We start from the raw sequence: 19427 nt of genomic DNA on the forward strand, positions 1-19427 counted from the left end.
CTTCGATCAAAAAAAAAAAAAAAAAAATTATCTACAAGGTAATTTATACATTTTAAGATCTAATATCAGGCCTGAAAAATGAAGAGGGTGTTTGGAAGACAGAACCAAAAGATGGAAAATGTAAACTTTCAACTGTATACTTTTTTGGATGGAAATTAATCAAAATTTGGATACAACGGTGAAATATACAAATGCAAATGTAAACAACAATAGCATAGGACGTGATGGGGAGAGAAACTTACAGTGGTATAGGCAAATCTGGTGAGCAAAACCATGGAATGGCTAACCAGCGTCTCTTCTTTGAAAATTAATTGCATAAGCAACGGCAATATGGCAACGGCCCCGGAATAAACATTGAGAATTTGAGCAGCATGCACGATGCTGAGCTCCCACACACCAGTCAAGTATGTAGCCATTACGGATATCATGAATGTGCCGATTAGAGGATGCCATACCGAAGCTGCAGTTTATTGCATGAAGAAACAAGGAAACATATATTAATTGTCAGTGGGAAGTTGGGTAATTGGTTATCAGAAGTAACTAAAGCGTACATAAAGGTCTACTTACCACACATCTTCAGCAGCTCCTGACATGTTAACATTTTCTGGGCACTGTGCTTATAGCTCACTTTCTATTCTGAGAGGAAGACAGAAAGACGATCAGTTACTTTCAAGAGGCTAGGACTCTCTTCACTTTAGCACAGACTTCACTGTGATTTATAATCAACTCTTCACTCTAGCAAAGACTTCACTGTGATTTATAGTCAAGAACTTGGATTATGAAATTGCAATATTCAATGACTTGTTACCTAATAAGATCAAGTACTTACCTAATAATCTTTGCCCAGTGGATAGTCTGTTTATATTTATTTTCTATTTCAAATTACAATGCATCGCCATCTCCATTGCCGCCGTCAGGGGGGATTATAGTGGACGGCAACGGATAGCAGATGATAGTACTGCAACTGCACTACTATAACCTAGCTGTCTCTCTTGCATTGGCAACAAGAATCTTCAGATTGCAAATGTACTGCCGGCCGGGATGGCTGTTTTTTTTTGTGATAGAGTAAAATTACTTCATCGATTAACGAACATTATAATTTACAATATACTATAAAAATAAGTCCTCCACAATAAGAGGAAGTACAAGGGGAAGACCCAGATTCCGCCTAGTATGTTGTGCTCTACATATGCTAATGTGGCCACATTAATTATTGGCAACGCGTCTCATAAAACCAAGTATAGCAAAAGAAGCTAGCTAGGAAAGCTGCGGTCCTCTCATATCTGAATTAAGGAAAGCCAAACTCAAAATTCTACAAAGACCTTGTGCTCGTTACCACAAAAATTCCATCAGACGAAGCATATCATAAGTCACTACTAGAAAAGAAGGCTTAAGAGACCAAAATTTTCAAGGTAAAAAAATTTCGTCGCTTAAATCAGTACTCAAGCGACAAAAAAAGAATTCGTCTATTAAGTTGCCACTTAAGTCAGTACTTAAACGATAAAAAAAGAATTCATCTATTAAGTTGCCACTTAAGTGACGAAGATAAATTTGTGTCACCTAAGTTCTCACTTAAGCGATGAAACCAAAGATTCTCACATAAGTTGAAACCTTAGACGACGAAAAGCAAATTCGTAAAAATTTAATGTTTTCGTCGATTTAGTGTCTATGCATAAAAATTTTCAAAGAGCACGACAATGTAAACTAACTTATTTTTCAATTTTTTTCGTCAAGCTAATTAATGGAGTAATCAATATTAGAACTGTGAACGTTGACGGTTCGAAAAACGGAATCACGAAGAATCATTTTACTTTTGAGATAGCACGTAATATGTACCTTTATGCTCAAAATCATAAATGTATCTATTGTGATATCACATAATGAATCCTTAATGCTCTATATAAAAAGTACGTCTTTGAATTTTTTAAATTGACGAAACACTGTCCTTGAAACGGTACATTTCTTATTTGATGTCTTAAACATTTCTTATTTGATGTCTTAAGCACTGGAATCACTATTCTTCTACAACTTTCATTTCAATGGAGAGAAAAATAGTAGTTTTGTCCAATATGTAGTTGACAATTAACGTAACGTAGAAAAATTGCTTTTTTTTTTATTGAGAAAGAATTTTATTAACTTCAGACCAAATAGTCATATGAGTAATAATTCTCAAAAGAGACCCCTTAGTACATCAAACATTACAACCAACAATTGACAGTACTACAATTACATTACTATCAGCAATTAACGTAACATAGAAAAATTACATTTTTAAAATGAAAGTTCATGGGGAACCAAGATTATAGTTTAGATATTCCGAACGGAAAATTATTTTGCTTCCACTTTTAAAACAAATACGATGTTGTTGTATGAGAAATTTTATTCACACATTGCAAATTTCTAGATACACATCTCCTACTCAATACACCATGTATTAACCTTTTTATTTTAACATTTTACTATATACACAACCCTAAACTTCTTATACTATCCTCACACACAAACACAATACAGTGAATACACCATACATATTCACTAAATACACACATCTTAGCTTAACAAGAAAAAAAGATAAAGAAAAATAAATGGATCATCAGGTTTGGGTTTCTTCTGCAATAACTCGGTCAGTGTCATTCATTCCTACGACTACAATATTATCCTAGACGAAGATTATTACTTAAGGTCACCAAATTCCCAGAAAAAGAAAAAGAAGAAATGTCTCTCCATTCAATCTCTAAACTATATTAGCCGTAATTGTAGTTTCATGGTTTGAGGGAAGCAGCCATCGACTCAGGTAAGATTACTATTATAGGGTGCAATGCTAAGGCCCTATAGCACCGTGAACTGTTGTACTCAAATGACTGTAAACACAGAATTTGGAATGAGACTTTTGGATGGGTGGCTATGATTAATTATCAGACCAAAGAATGAGTAAGGGAATAAGTCTGGGACATTGGGAAATTACTGTGGTTGTCCTACAAATCGAGCCATATGGTAGCTGATCATCCTTTCTCCATTCAAGTACCAGTTCTTCATTCTTTTATTTTTGAAGAATAAATGCTTATATTCCCAGTAGTTATTGCCATGGCTATAATATCAACTAAACCATAGACTTCCAATGAAGCAGGGCTTACATGTTTGATCTCTCCTTCTCTAATAAAATTAGGGCAAACCCACTAGTTTATAAAAACTAAAGTTTATGAAACAGAAGCATATTCTTCAGCCCTGTTAGGGTTTTAGGTTTGCATCTCTTCATTCACGTAAATGAAAAGAACTACTATATTTAAACTATATATATATACAGTCGTTTTCATATACGGACGTCCGGACCGGTTTTCCGTCCGGATTTCCGTTGTTTGTCCACCAGTTCAACGCCGGCGACGCCGTTTCTTCTCCCCGGCGTGATCCTAGACCTCCCCCGACGGTGTTAGAATGAAGAAGAATGTCGGAGAGATCGCGATCGGAGGTCTGTGCAGCAATCTCACTCAGAACTTCACGACCGATCATGGTGGACCTCCGATCGCCATCTCTCCGGCCTTCTTCTTCATTCTAACACCGTCAGGGGAGGTCTGAGATCACGTCAGAGAGAAGAAACGACATCGCCGGCGCTGGAATGGTAGAGAAACGGCAGAAATCCGGACGGAAAACCCGTCCGGACGTCCGCACCTGATAATCCCCAAATATATATATATATATATATGTTTATTTGATATAAATGTATATGTCTGTTTTAGTAATTTAAAATACCTTATACGATCTGATTATAAATGTATAAAAAAAAAAGATGTGTATTTAGTATTTAGGAGTGTGAATAAAATTTCTCGTTGTTGTATTTGAAGATCCTCGCGTTTGTCCCTAAAATGTTTTTCCGATTGTGTTCTCCCAATAATGAAAACACTGCACGCTAAATATATTATTTTAGTTACCTCCAACATCACATCACATACACACCCAAAAAAAAATTTATAATTAAAAAAAATGCTTCATTATTTTTGAGTTATAAACATATGGTTGCATTATGTCGATAAGGAATATAAATGCTTATACTCATTGTATATGTCATAAATGCTTTATTTTTGCATTATGTCGATAATTAGGAGAAATTCATCTAACAACCCAGAGAATGAAATGCAATGAGTATGACATATACAGATCATTATTTGTATGAGCGGAGGGAAAATCATGGTTCCACATATTTCAAACGTGATATATATTTAAGTAATTTAACTACTTGTCGTACTTTACACCATTACTTAAGTTTACACACCAAACACAAATAGTATCTTCGTCTCATCCCCCAGCAGGTCCAGGACTAGAGTTTTTTGTCAGAAGGGAAAATGGCCCATTGGCAAAGTCATAACCAAACACAAGAACAAGACATGTCTTTAGATGTCCAAGAACTTGATAGCTATCACAAGGAATGTGCTAAAATTTACAGACAGAGAGATCAGGCAGGATAGAATAATGAAAACTTGCATTTCGAAGTGAGTATGTAATCAGTAATGCTTTCAAAAGACAATTTTGAAAAAGAGAAACGTTTTTCATTTTCACCAGTACTTGAGATATATATTTGAAAGCATTTGATTAGTCAAAAGCAAATCCAGAAATCGGCAAGAGATTGATCAAGTCCTCAATGACACTGTTAATATCTGATAAAATTGAAAGTATAAACACCAGCAGTCTTTCAATCAGAAGTTCTCCCTACTCATCCTTATGAAAACCACTATATTTTATATCAACATAAAAGGAATGTGCTTCACAATCCATGCATTGATATAGGATTATAGGACCATCAGAAAACTAGAATATAAAGACAAACCAAGCTCCTAAAACAATGTGCAGCTTATCAAAATATCTGTCTCCCAAAATGCATCCCCATCAGAAAATTGATCAAGCTAGGCAGGAATTAGAGAGCAAAAAGACGAATTTTCAGAAAAGAAAAAATGGAAATTAAAAGACATTCATCCAAATTGTGAGACATTGAATTGAAGAAAGAAAATGTCAAACCATCAGAGCAATAGGTTTTGGAAAGAGATGCAGATGCAGAGCTACAGTATCTATTATCAGCAGGAGTAACAGTCTAATTCCTGGAAAAAATATATTCAGCAGGGAAATCCATCTATACGCATAAACTAACCACAGTACTGGATGGATCCAATAACAATAAAAGTAACACGGTCCCAAGCAATTTGATACAATCCATAAAGCTATGAAACACAGCCTCTACCCAGTGACATCCCCTGTCCTTACCCTATATAATAGACACTGCTGGTCTATGTTTCACATTTCAAAACACTTGTAACTCATGCAATTACCCTTCAACTCTTTCAGCCTAGAACTACCATATCCCCTCCTTGAGCTAACAAATGGGGGTAAATGAAAACCTTCTTTTCTCAGACTATGGATTCCTATTTCCTACTTCCATCCTAGTAATTTAGCAGCACCTCTAAAGAATACACATGTCCCACTAGTCCACTACTTACAACTCAAAAAAGGGGTCGGCCAAAGGTACAAAACTAAAGTAGCATACAAATCAAAGACTCATGCCAATGGTCTGACCGTGCATGATATCTCATTAAAGGACAAAGCAACCAACCGTATCGGGTCTTGGAAAAGTGTCCGGGTTAGTGTGGTACTGGAAGATGCGAGGAGGCAAGAACTGGAGACTGCAGCAATGTCTTGCATCCCTGTCCAGCTTGGCCATATCAATCTCAAATTCAAATGGTAAGACAACTCCTTGTGTCTTATGAGTTCTCGGCTCATTCCATCTAGGTTTGTCATCCCTTGGACATATGAAATGAGTGATAACAATGCAGACTTTGTTACCACCAATGTGCACAATATCACAAGCTCCAGGTTCACCCAACTCCCAAAATGACGCTACCGGCATCTTGAAATCTCCTATTTTCATGACAGACTCTTCATTCCCATCCAACCCTGTCACAAGATAAACTCCCAGCCTATTCGCATGATTACCCCCAAACAATATCTTTTTGTTTCCACCAGTCCCCGGCAGGTCCAGGACTAAAGCTTCCCTGAAAAAAGGAAAATGGCTCCCTTCACACATAGTGGGGACTCGTCTCCAATCAGACTCAGGGCGCGAGACATCAAAGCAAAACACCGGGCATCTGTCACCGGACACAAAGATCTTGGTGCCAGCAATCACATAAGCAACGGCATGACCCAAGTCATATCTAGAGCCGCGTTGGAAGAACGGAGGCTGGGGCAATGCAGACCAAGTATCAAGCTCCGTGTCGAATACCTCAAATGCCGGAGAATCCGGCTCGCCGTTGTAGCAAAGAGCATACAATTTGCCCCCAATCTCCACCAACAAAGGCCGAATCTTGCCTCCTAGAAGAGCAGCATCCATTTTCTTGATTTCTTGATGCTCCGATGTTTCGAAGGCGTACATTTCTCTATGCAACACCGAGTCCGCATCCCGTACTCTCGTGAAAGCTCCGACGGGCCTCATGCCGCCGGCGAAGATGATTCTGCAGCCCTGCATCACGCCGCAACCCACGTGTCCGGGGAGATCTGGACCAGCCTTGCAACCTACTTGCCGCAATTGCAGATCGCCGACGGAGGAGGATGACGACAGCAAACGGGACAGTTTGATGGCGCGGATGACGTAAGACACCGACGAACCCTCGTGGTGCTCGAGGCTGCATATGTAGAGTGACTTCTTCCTCTCCGACTCGCTCAGCTTCAGCTTCTTCTTCTTCGTTGTTATCTTCTTGTGATTCTTCCCCTTCTCCTTCGGCTTCTTGCTTTTCTTCTTCTTCTTCATCGCCGCCGCCGCCGCGAGGTTCTGTGGTTTTTTGGGCGCCATTTTCTTCGCTTTCTCCTTCTTTTGATTTTGGGGAAATGAGTCCACTCACTCCACTGTGCCCTATTTATAGCAACTCGATTTGGGCCAAATCCAAGTAAACAATTGGATTGGGCCTTAACCCAACAGGGTTGGTCTTGTTAGGGTTAACCCAGAAAATCAAGAGCAATGAACTTGAATTTGTAGAGAAACTTAAAAGCAAAAAATGTAAATAGATACTTCATTTTGATGATTTTTCCTACAAATGCAAAGTTGGTTTATATAGCTAGAGCGTTGTCAAGAGGGACACTAGTCTGATTCATCACCTATCATTGGTAGCAGGTTATAGATTTTGACATAAGATAAGAACGTTATTGGTGACGTAGCTGAAAGCGTTAAACTATAACTTTACTGAAACAAGATAGATATGAAAACATAAAGAATATTTACATAGAAATTCTATATGTTAAGACGGTTACTGTAATGATGGATGTAAAATGGTCGCTTTATATGGTTACTATAATGATGGATGTAAAATAGTCGCTATATCAATATCGAAAATGAAATCAAGCATGCAAGTGTTTAAACACCTGTATAATTTAGTAAATTATTTGATGTTTTTGCATCTAAATATATAACACTTAAATTATAACACATGAAATGACGACAAAACCGCACTTCCGCACGCGCGCGTGCACCAAGGCTAGTACAAATAAAACAGACTCGGAGGACTGTCTCGATCCAAAGCTTTCTATTGAAAAACAAAAAAGGAAAAAGAGAAAACAAAACCAATACCAAAACCAAGTGCTCCCAACATGACTACAGCGTGGGACTTGATAGCCCTCACTAAAGTTGCCCGCGGGCAACTCTTCGAAGGGAATCCACAAAGTCCAAGATTGTTTGCATAGCTTTCCACTCCAACTGTATCATTCCGGAAGTAGGGGATTTGCCCAGACAGTTGATTGCTGGCCACACTAAAAGTTTTAAGCCTACTGAGCTGACCAAGTTCTGGAGGAATTTAACCCGTCAACTTGTTATTGTCAAGTTTAAGGACATTCAGAAAAGTACAATTGGAGAGATCCCTGGGAATTGTCCATGAGAAGCTGTTGGAAGAGAGATCAAGCGATGTAATGAAATAGAACAAATGATCAATATCCTCAGGAATAGGTCCACTAAGGTTGTTGCTCGAAAGATCTAAGCCTTGTAAGCTTGTACAATTCACTACTCCGCGAGGAAACTGGCCTTTGAGTCCCAAATCCCCAAGCTTGATATTTAAAACTCTGCTCTCATGAGGGTGCCAACACTCCACTCCCAGAAAGTTACAGATGAAACCTTCAGTGTTATTGTTGAAATCCCATGAAGAGCTTAACATGTCTAGAGGGTCCTCCGATGCTGCTCTTATACTTGTCAAGCAGTTTACATCACTCTCAACACCATGGCTGAACCTACAACTAAGCAATAGCAATAGCACAAAAATGCCAAGATCTCGTCCATCCAACATACGCCTTAGGAAAGCCATCCCAATCACCTAAGTTATTACTTTGTGATAACAGAGTTCAAGATCTTAGAGATCAAGCTGAATCCCCACACAACTGCATGAAGTTGGATATATAGCTAGCTAGCTAGCATCAAAGGTATACATAGCATTTAATTGATTCAAGAGATACGTACAACCCAAAGAAGGGGTTATTCCCTTTAATTTCCACAAAGACTTGAAAGTTCAACCGGTCAACAAATCAAAGAACTATTTGAAAGTGTGTATCATACGTCGGGCAAGTTTAATTTCTTCGACTCTTTTGTACCCACGGGCTCCAACATCCACCATGTCTGGACACGTGTCGGTGAGACAAAGGCAACACATGCAAACTGAGAGAGTACCCGTTAAGTTTAGGGTTTGGATAAATACGAGGTTAGTATTTGGGGATGAGGGTAAAATTGTGCAGGTAAGTACGCAAATGTATTTATGTTTTTATCTGTGAGTGTGTTAAAGAAGAGTCCGGGGTTAACTGTAGAGAGTGTCTGGTTAGTGAAGGGAAAGAGGAAACAGTAACCAGACTGAATCGCCTACAATGGTCGATTGAGCTTGGCGACCAAAACGGGATCTAGTGAACTTGAATTTGTAGAGAAACTTAAAAGAAAAATGTAAATAGATACTTCATTTTGATGATTTTTCCTACAGATGCAAAGTTGGTATATATAGCTATAGCGTTGTCATGAGGGACACTACTTTGATTCATCACCGGTCATTGGTAGCAGGTCATAGATTCCGACATAAGAACGTTATCGGTTTACTGAAGCACGATGGATATGAAAACATAAAGAATCTCTACATAGAAGTTTTATATGTTAAGACGGGGTTACTGTAATAGATGTGATTTCACTTTTTAAAGTTGTTTCAAAATAGTCGCTTTATCAATATCGAAAATGAAATCAAGCATGCAAGTGTTTAAATACCGGTATAATTTATGTAGGTTGGACATTGAAGAGGTTCTCTCATACTAAGGTAATACGAGGTCTTTGGTTCAAACATCAGCTTGTGAAAAATATCCGTCGATGAGGGACACATAACATAAATTGCTCCTGCCCTTGGAGTCGTACCGGTAGCTCATTCAGCCACCATAATCCTTGAAACTTTGGGCCCTGTGGATTGGGCTGTTGCAAAACTGACCCAAACAAAGGAGTATAGAAGTGAAGAACTACACTGTAAAGAAAGGAGAAGACTTTAAACTGAAGATTTGGGGAGCTACATTTTCACCGGAAAGACTCGCCCTTTTGTTTCTCCGATGCGAATTTTCCCGCCAAATCAATGAAGCACCGGCGCCGATCATCTTCATAATCCACCACCGTCGCCGCCACCACCATGACCACTCCTCTGACCTCCACGTCATCACTCTCCCTCCTCGTCATCATCGTCTCCGTCGCCACCATCTCTCTCCTCCGTTTCAACCAGAATTCCTCAACCCTAGAGCTCAACCAAACCCTAGATCGCCACCACCGCCAAAACTACGTCGTCCGGTTCGTCGAGTACAAGCGGTGGGAGGACCACCGCGAGTATCTGAAATCGAGCCTCGCGGCGGCGGAGGGATGGGACTGGATCGAGAGGAACAATCCGGCGAAGGATTACCCGACGGATTTCGGAGTGGTGTGGATTGAAGAAGGAGTGAGGGAACTGGTGATTGGGGAGATTGGGAAATTGGGGATGGTGAAGGATGTCAATGCTGACGTCAGGTACGGGAGGGGTTTGCTTAGTGAGGAGAAGAGAGAGAAAGTTGGGGCCTTTGTGGATGGGGAGAAGCGACCGGGGAAGATTTCAACGGCGATGTCGTTTAGTGAAGACGGAGGAGGGGAAGGAAATGGCTCTGTGAGCTGGAAAAGGGAGCTCTTGGCTGAGGTGACATGTCGTTTTTTATGCTTCTGTGTTTAGTTATTGCGTTATTGGGTAGTAGGGAAACTTGGGGTGAAAGAAAGAACTTGAAAGTTGTGATCTTTATGCTTTTGGTTTATAGTTGTTTATCATGTGAAGTATAAAAGGGGTTATCTTGGTTGTGATTTTAGTGAAGGGGTTTTAGTTTGATTGGTTGCATTGTGATTGTATTTGTTACTGTGGTGGAAGCTCATTATGCATATAATTTTGAACTTGATAATGGGAATTAGGTGTTGCATCACTTTGTTGCTCTTAGTGAATGGAGATGTTAATGGAGAAGTTCATTTGGGAAATTTCTTTTTCTGTGTTGATCCTTTGGTACTGGTTGTTGGTGTTTATGCCTGGTTCACTTCTTCTTAGTACCGTGTTACTTTTGCAGAGATCTCAAATAACTTCATTGTTTGGAGCGGACTTTCTTTGGACAAAAGGGTATACTGGTAAAAAAGTGAAAATGGCCATATTTGACACTGGTATTCGAGCTAATCACCCGCACTTTCGAAATATTAAGGTATTGATTTCTGGAAAAAGATGTCTCCATTCTTGTCACTGTGGGTTTTGCAGACCCTTTTCCCCCTGGTAATTACATTTATGTTTGCTATTAAAGTTCTGGTATTGACTTTTAAAGGATTATGTAGGAGCGGACAAACTGGACAAATGAGGATACATTAAATGACAATCTTGGACATGGGACATTTGTTGCTGGTGTTATTGCTGGTGTAGATGCAGAGTGTCTTGGATTTGCTCCTGATACAGAGATATATGCCTTTCGTGTGTTTACAGATGCACAGGTAATGACTTCGTACATTGGGTGAAACCCTTCAAGGAGTAAATCACAAAGTTGCATATACATTTAGTAATCGAAATGTAGCAAGATTATGAGAAGTTTGTATTCAGCTTATTGCAGGTATCATACACATCATGGTTTCTTGATGCATTCAACTATGCCATTGCGACCAATATGGATGTACTGAACTTGAGCATTGGTGGACCTGATTACATGGACCTCCCATTTGTCGAGAAAGTAAGGCTTTTTGTTATTAATTTCCTATTAACTTTCCAAATTTCATAAAGAACATTTTAGTGTGGTTGTTTGGACTTTTGTGAACTAACAGTATACTCAAAATCTCTAAACACTTGTACGCATATGATGTAAAACTTATTTGCTTGACTCATGTTGCTTATTTTTGCACCAGGTCTGGGAAATAACAGCAAGTAACATAATTATGGTTTCAGCAATTGGAAATGATGGACCGCTTTATGGGACTCTAAATAATCCAGCAGACCAAAGTGATGTCATTGGTGTTGGTGGCATCGACTACAGTGATCACATTGCTTCTTTTTCCTCGCGAGGCATGAGTACGTGGGAGATGCCGCATGGGTAATTTTTTTAATGATTTCTTCTTACTTCTTATGGCTACTTTAATACTGATGTATGCTTTCTGGTGTTTCATGTCTTCATACATACAAAGTCTTACAGTTGAAATTCGTTTACTTATTGTTATTTCCCTCTTTCCCCCCTGATCTTAAATTCTTAAATATTCAGTAAATTGTAATATTTTGGCCCATGAGCAGTTTTTGTATTCTAGATTTCTAGTAAGTGTACAAACCGTTAACTCTGTAACTTTTCTATACACAGTTATGGTCGTGTTAAACCGGATGTGGTTGCATATGGACGGGAAATTATGGGATCCAAGATTAGTACTGGCTGTAAAAGCTTATCTGGCACTAGTGTGGCTAGTCCTGTGGTTGCTGGTATGGTATGTCTGCTTGTGAGTGTTATCCCTGAAAGCAGTAGGAAGGATACTTTAAATCCAGCAAGCATGAAACAAGCATTGGTTGAGGGTGCTGCAAAACTTGGTGGTCCAAATATGTATGAACAAGGTGCAGGGAGGGTTGATCTGTAAGTTTTCGTGAACGGCTCCTATGATCCTTTTGTACAGATTACATTTACTGCTTTGTTATATCCGCATTTGCAGGGTTTAGTCCTAATTTTTAACATTTTGGTCAGGTTAGAATCATATGAAATCCTGAAGAATTATCAACCTCGTGCCAGCATCTTCCCTAATATTCTTGATTATACAGACTGCCCCTACTCTTGGCCCTTCTGTCGTCAGCCACTTTATGCAGGTGCCATGCCTGTTATCTTCAATGCTACCATTCTAAATGGAATGGGTGTAATTGGCTATGTTGAAAGTCCACCAACCTGGCAGCCTTCAGATGAAGTGGGGAATCTTTTGAGCATTCACTTTACATATTCTAAGGTTATCTGGCCTTGGACTGGTTATTTAGCGCTTCACATGCAAATCAAGGAAGAAGGTGCACAGTTTTCAGGAGAGATTAGCGGCAATGTTAGTCTTAGGGTATACAGTCCTCCATCACAAGGAGAAAAGAATCTTCGGATTAGCACTTGTGTACTTCAGTTAAAATTGAAGATTGTCCCAACACCACCAAGATCAAAACGAGTTTTGTGGGACCAGTTTCACAGTATTAAATACCCTCCAGGTTATATCCCTAGAGACTCTTTGGATGTTCGAAATGACATTCTTGACTGGCATGGAGATCACCTGCATACAAATTTTCACATTATGTTCAACATGTTACGAGATGCTGGGTACTATGTAGAAACACTTGGTTCACCTCTTACTTGCTTTGATGCTCTTCGATATGGGACACTTCTTCTGGTAGATCTTGAAGAAGAGTACTTCCAGGAGGAGATTGAGAAGCTGCGAGATGATGTTCTTAATTCTGGACTGGGATTGGTTGTGTTTTCTGAGTGGTATAATGTAGACACGATGGTGAAGATGAGATTCTTTGATGATAACACACGGAGCTGGTGGACTCCGGTCACTGGAGGTGCAAATGTTCCAGCGTTAAATGATCTACTGGCTCCATTTGGGATTGCATTTGGAGATAAGATTCTGAATGGTGATTTTTCCATCAATGGAGAGCAAAGTCGGTATGCATCTGGAACAGATATTGTGAGGTTTCCGAAAGGGGGTTATGTACACAAGTTCCCTTTCCTGGATAGCTCTGAAAGTGGGGCCACTCAGAATGTACTTCGGGATCCTGAGATGACCATGGTGAGTAAATAAGCTACTTATTCACTTTCTTTGTTATTATTGTTGATCATGAGCCATAGAACTGAATATTTGTTATTATCTGTAATAACTTTATTATTATAACTTGCCACTGAATTATTCCCATAAGGAATTTTTGCTATTTTCAGTTCTAATTGAACTTATTTATATTTGTTATTGACTAAGGTGCCAATTGGTTAATGCAGGCAGATTCTCCCATTCTTGGTCTTGTACAGGTGGGTGAAGGTCGTGTTGTAGTCTATGGAGATTCTAATTGTCTGGACAGCAGTCATATGGTAACTAATTGTTATTGGCTCTTGAGGAAAATGTTAGATTTCACCAGTCGAAACATCAGAGATCCTGTGCTCTTTTCAAGCTCGGTCAAACAAAATTCACCTTTACATATGGAAGACAACCAATTACCGACTCGTAGAACAGACGTAAATTTTTCTACATATTCCGCTGTAGTGGGAAAGGAATTGATCTGTGGGAGTGACTCTGTATTTGAGATATGGGGGACTAAAGGTTACAGTTTACAGGTCAGGGGAACAAACAGAAGATTACCAGGCTCTTCTGTGACTAATCCAGGTGGAGGTTTGAATTCTACTGTCGAAGCTTCCCGTTTGAGCCGTGTCGAGTTGACGCTGGGAAATAGAAGTGATTCTGCGGGAAATAGATACTTGGGCCTGTTCTATGGAGATGAGGTAAGCAACAAAATATCTGGCTACAAGGGTTACTGTAGGTTCATACTCTGATTCTATGAACAACCTTCTTTTTTTTCATTTATTCTGTCTGACCTTGGAGTTGATTCTCTTGCAGCTTGATATGCCTGTGTTAGCTGCTAGCCATTGGCTTGTTCCTGCGATACTTGCCGTAACTGGTGAGTGATCATAGACTTTCTGGTTTCTGAAAGAAAAATATACATATATTTAGATGCTCATTTAACTTGGAGTTATGTTGCTGCTATTTATAGGTCTGGTGGTATTTTTGAGCTTTTGGAGAATTAGACAAAAGCGACGACGACGTAGGAAAGGATCTAGCGCTGGACGATATTCTAATTTATAGTTCTGGAGGCCTCATATTTGTAATAGCGCTGCTCTTCTCGTACTGTTGCACTACCACAAATTTTCTTGTAACATCACTAATTCGAGTGTTAATGTCAGCTTCACAGGAAATGAGTTTGTAGTTGCTTATCTAGTTTGTATACCTCCTTTTTCGAGCTTGAAACAAGTATCCACTACTAAAACCTGAGGCCTTGGATTTGGTGTCGAAACTTCACCAAAATTTTGCAAGGATGATACAGATAAAAGCAGAATCAACATGAATACTGCAGCCCTTTTCAAGAAACATGGGCGAGTGGTAGTCATCTTTATTCAACGCAAAAGTTTCTTTTACTGTCTGGGTATGGTTTTGTGATATTCATGTGATTAGCTTTTGTGTTGAAAAAGAGAATAGCATTGAGCAGACATGGTCCTAGAAGAGGAAAATGGACATAAACATCATTCAAAGCGTGCACGCATGTGTTCATGGTTCAAAAGTCCGGACCATTTATGGGTGGGAAAGAGCATCCAATGGCAATAATGTAATGCTAAACAAGTTGAGCACAACTGTATTCATTCAAAGATTAAGCAAAGAATAAAAGAATTGGACAAGTTCAGTTATACGACTCTTGTGAAGGCAATGGTAAACACCGGCTAACTAGGAAGATGAAAAAAAATAATCAATAATAGACATAGTTGTGCAAATAAATCCCTGTCGATGAAATGATGGCCATTTAGGAGTGTCAGAATATTGGGGGAGAGGGTTGGTAGCTTTTTACAAGAAAATTGGTGCATCGTCTGTGTTAATACTCGGAGCTTCCACTGTAACCTCGATTGTTCTTATTCATCTTTCCCAATTCCATTTCTTGGGTGGTTTCCCGGGTTCGTTGGCCTTCACTGCTTGAACCAGATGGGTTTAAACCATACTCGCTGGTGGTGCGACCACCACTGTACTCGCTACTAGCGCCATACTCCTGGCTTTCCAATGCCATCTTCCTGTGGTTTATCAAGTCCAGGTTGCGTTGCTTTGTGTCATAGGGCCTTGAGTCAAAGTCAGAGCTTCCATGAGAACTGTAGAGACTGCTGTGCCCAGGCCTGATTCCTTCATTCAAATCGGACAGAGACACATCTCCCTCTAAAGCACGGACAACCTGTTTGTTGTATCCCGTAATATTGGTCAGAAGACACTTAACAAACTCAACTCTAAAAGCTCTTGGTGAATAAAATTTTACCTGACTCATCCGTGGTCGACGCCTTGCAGAATGCCGTACACAAGCTGCAGCACAAGCAACCATACGAGCCATCTCGTTGTGGTCGTAACTATTCCGCAGTCTAGGATCAACCAGTTCATCAAAGTCATCTGATTCCAAAGCTCGAGTGAGAAGGGGCCTTGCCTGCAACACCAATATGTAATCAGGAAGGGTTTTTTATGGGGAAAAAAAATTCTCAAGGTCCAACAGCATGGATGGAAACTCACCCACTCTACCAAACTATCATCCATGTAAGTTTGAGATGCATCAACAGGGCGGCGTCCAGTAACCAACTCCAGAAGCATAACCCCGTAGGAGAAAACATCTGACTTGTCTGTGAGTTTTCCACTAGATGCATATTCTGGAGCTAGATACCTAAGCAAATGAATACAAAAACATATGAATCATATATCTAACGCAGCCAAGTGGATATAACATGGTTCACAAAATGCTAGTCGTTCGAGACTAGACAAAATAAGATGAAAGATCTGGTGATGACACCAGTCACCTAATCTTTTACAAACAATTTTGAGAAACTGAGACCCTCTACTTTATAAGAAGCACATGACTGCAGTTGGTCTCAAGTATTGAACCAAACATACAAACTATTAGTTCTATGATTAACAATGGCTAAAATCAGGCTCTAGCAAAGAAATGCTCATTTGGGAAGAGCTAGAAACAAAAGTAAACTACTGTTCATACTTTGGGTAAAGTCAATGATGATAACTAGTTCCACTAGCGATTATTAATAACAAAGGAATGGGTCTCTTGAATCTTACCCAAAAGTCCCCATCACTCGGGTGGAAACATGAGTATTAAGATCAGAAGAAAGCTTGGCAAGACCAAAATCTGCAACCTGCACCCAAAATAGTGACACTTAATCATAAACACTCCTTGCACACAGAACTGATCAAACACAAGCATTTTATATAGTATATATTGGTCAGAACAATCTAAGTACCAATTTTGTAAGGGATACTTAGAGTTCAGGAATTCCCTTTTCTTCAAGAAATGTAAATAAGTAATGCTGTTATTAATTTTTGCACAGTTCATACCTTGCATTCAAACTTGAAATCCAAAAGTATATTAGCTGCTTTGATATCACGGTGAATGATTTTAGGATGACCTGCATGTACACATTATTTTGATTTAAAACCTAAAGTACCAACGTTAATGAAAATTAAATGCAGGCTGTGCATCAAACGAGGGACTTACAATCCTCATGAAGATATGCCAGTCCTTTTGCAGATCCTAATGCAATTTTCAGTCTTGTGGGCCAATCCATGGTAGGTCTCCCTTTTCCTACAATATGAACAATATCATCAGATCATTGCAATCAGAAGTAATGGAATATGGTGAACATCTTCTAAGCAGAGCTCTTTTACTTGAATATTATTTGGAAATCCATAGTAAAAACGCATACCATGCAAGTGGAACTCCATAGTGTTATTTGGAACAAATTCATAGACAAGTAGTCTTTCCGATCCAGTCATGCAGTATCCAACCAGTGAAACAAGATGTCTGTGATGTACACGGCTAATAATTTCAACTTCCGCCTGGAATTCACGCTCCCCTTGCCCACTTCCAGCCTTCAACTGCTTGACCGCTACTTCCTTCCCATTAGGAAGAACTCCTTTGTGAACATACCCAAACCCACCTTGTCCAAGTAAATTGGAATCCGAGAACCCTTCCGTTGCCAAAGCCAGTTCCTCATAAGTAAACGTGCTTTTAGAGAATCCCAACGAATACCCTGGTGGTGGAGGAGGTGGAAGCGGAGTTTCAGGCCCTGAATAATTAGAACCAGAACCCCCACTGCTGTAAGGTTGTGGTGGTGGCGTGTATCGTCCTGGAGAGTGAGGTGGTGGCCTGGATGCTACAGCTTGTGCTTGTGCAGAAGGCGGCTTCGGCATTGTGATTACATGATCTGGAGGTGGTGGAGGAGCTCCTTGATACGGGCGCGGTGGACCATAGTAAATTTCACCTGCAAAATACAATCAAACAGTAAGAATTGAGTATTACAGCAACTCAACAATAGACTACCAGATTCTCACTAAGCCTACATCCTAATCCATACAAATCAAATCACTGCAGGATTGTGATGGACACAATGGCCAGATCGAAACCTCATATAACTTCGAAAACACATTTCTAGCAATCAAATTGGTGAAAACCATGCACTGAATCTACAACTCTAAACCCGAAAAAACTAAGCAATCCCAGATCAGAAAATATGAAAATTGAAGCAAAGGTGATACCTTTAGGGCCGGTAGGAGGCGGCGGCGGAGGCACATAGTACACAGGCTCCTCTCTTCTTCTCTTCTTCTTCTTGGAGCAGAAAATGCAGCAAAGACTGAGCACCACTAGAATCGCCACCGCGCCGATAGCGATTCCGACTATGACCCCGGTGTCCATTCCCGACGAAGACGACGACGGCGACGTCGAAGGCGATTTCGGCGGCGGAGGGCTCTTGGTAGTGGTTGGCGTCGACGGCGTTTTAGGCGGTGGCGGAGAGGAGACTGTCGGGGTTGTTGGCGGCGGCGGAGAGGATCCCGGTGAGGTCGGAGCTGGAGTGGTTGGCGCTGGTGGTGAAGGTGAAGGTGGAGTCTTTGACGGCGGCGGTGGCGACGACGCCGGGGTGGTCGGCGGCGGTGCGCTGGGGGTGGTCGGCGGCGGAGCGGCGGGGGTTGTGGGAGGTGGAGCGGTTGGGGTGGTGGGGGCCGGGGCGGCGGGGGTGGGCGGCGGCGGGGAGGTGGTGTTGGTCGGCGGCGTCGCCGGCGACGGAGCTGTGGACATTGCTAATGAGAATGGGCAATTGGGTGTGTGAAAATGAGGGAAAGGTTGAGTCTTTCGTTCTCTCTAAACAAGTAGAGAGAGAGAGAGAGAGAATGTTTCAATGGCGAAAGAAAGAGAGAGAGAGAGTGAGATGCGTTAGCTTTATTGGGTTGGGGTTTATAATTCTGTAAATTCTGGTTCACGTGGCGTTTTGCTTTTGCTCTGCTCTGATGTGCTGTGTGGTTTTACAGAGAGAGAGAGAGAGAGCAGCTGCGGGTCTGAGACTGAAGAAGGAGGAGAAGGCTGGGTTGGTTTGGTGCTTCTGTTGAGGGTGGTGGGGTCTACACGATTGGTACGCGCGCGTTGCTCCGTCTTTCACTCACTCGTCTATTTGATGTTAATTGAGACTTTTATTATTCCCCTTTTTATTTGGTTGGTGAAATCGGACGGCCTTTTTTGTTTTTTCTTTTTTGTATAAAATTGAAAAATATATATATGTTTTTAAGCTAGTTGGTTTCATTCTACAAAAAAAAAAAAAAAAGAAGAAGAAGAAAAGATTGGTTTGATTAGCATGGACTTTGAGGTTGAGGGATGAAAATGATGGGGTGATACTGATGCTCATGATACCAATTGATCATTAGGTTATAGAACATAATCGTCTTTAGTGTTTACATACATCATAACTTGCGTTCATTCTAATCACATCAAATGCAAAGGTCGTCATTATCAAAAAAGTAGTAATAGTTAGGATTGAAGTCTTCCGAAAAATCATTGTTTCTAAATCCTTGTATGTTGCATATTAATCTTGTAGTTTAAAATACGGAGTTATGTTAATTGTTTCTTTCATCTCCTCGTGATTGGTAATCATTCTTTTAAGGCATAGTGCTTAAATCACTATTATCAGAAGCTAGAACCAACACAAAACCAGATTATATTCTATGACACAAAGATCTCCAATCTAATTAAAAATTAGGTATTTAGTATTTACCATTGGGGTGATCTATTTTCCTAGGAAATGTCACATATGGGTTTCCAAGATAAACAAATTTCATATCTTTG

General features: G+C 40.2%; 2 protein-coding genes and 1 pseudogene across 2 annotated transcripts; 1 reads left to right on the forward strand and 2 right to left on the reverse strand.

Moving 5' to 3' along the window:
• Window positions 1–7556: 7556 nt before the first annotated feature.
• On the reverse strand, window positions 7557–8324 carry LOC101310354 (annotated as a pseudogene).
• A 694-nt stretch (window positions 8325–9018) lies between these two features.
• Window positions 9019–14557, forward strand: LOC101310645 (membrane-bound transcription factor site-1 protease-like). Its single transcript, XM_004288796.1, is given in 12 exon segments — window positions 9019–9167; window positions 9484–9799; window positions 9801–10196; window positions 10609–10737; window positions 10865–11017; window positions 11134–11250; window positions 11423–11607; window positions 11866–12129; window positions 12238–13309; window positions 13513–14010; window positions 14126–14186; window positions 14280–14557. Coding segments are annotated over 12 exon segments (3432 nt in total). The 3' UTR covers window positions 14372–14557.
• A 322-nt stretch (window positions 14558–14879) lies between these two features.
• On the reverse strand, window positions 14880–18389 carry LOC101298928 (proline-rich receptor-like protein kinase PERK1-like). The gene is made up of 8 exons (XM_004287361.1): window positions 17852–18389; window positions 17020–17577; window positions 16812–16898; window positions 16652–16722; window positions 16376–16452; window positions 15824–15971; window positions 15579–15740; window positions 14880–15497 (listed from the first exon to the last, which is right to left on the reverse strand). Exons 1-8 carry the CDS (start codon window positions 18387–18389, stop codon window positions 15150–15152), a joined length of 1989 nt encoding a protein of 662 aa, XP_004287409.1. The 3' UTR covers window positions 14880–15149.
• Window positions 18390–19427: the final 1038 nt, after the last annotated feature.

This window comes from Fragaria vesca, linkage group LG1 (genome assembly GCF_000184155.1).
Source record: "Fragaria vesca subsp. vesca linkage group LG1, FraVesHawaii_1.0, whole genome shotgun sequence".
Classification (NCBI taxonomy): Eukaryota; Viridiplantae; Streptophyta; class Magnoliopsida; order Rosales; family Rosaceae; genus Fragaria; species Fragaria vesca.

Excerpts from the sequence above, each read along its gene's own strand:
- LOC101298928 (XM_004287361.1), bottom strand. The coding sequence starts at position 18,389 with ATGTCCACAGCTCCGTCGCCGGCGACGCCGCCGACCAACACCACCTCC. Across the intron at positions 16,899-17,019 it reads TATGGAGTTCCACTTGCATG|GAAAAGGGAGACCTACCATG; the intron begins GTATGCGTTTTT and ends TTCATATTGTAG. Across the intron at positions 16,723-16,811 it reads GGCATATCTTCATGAGGATT|GTCATCCTAAAATCATTCAC; the intron begins GTAAGTCCCTCG and ends GTGTACATGCAG.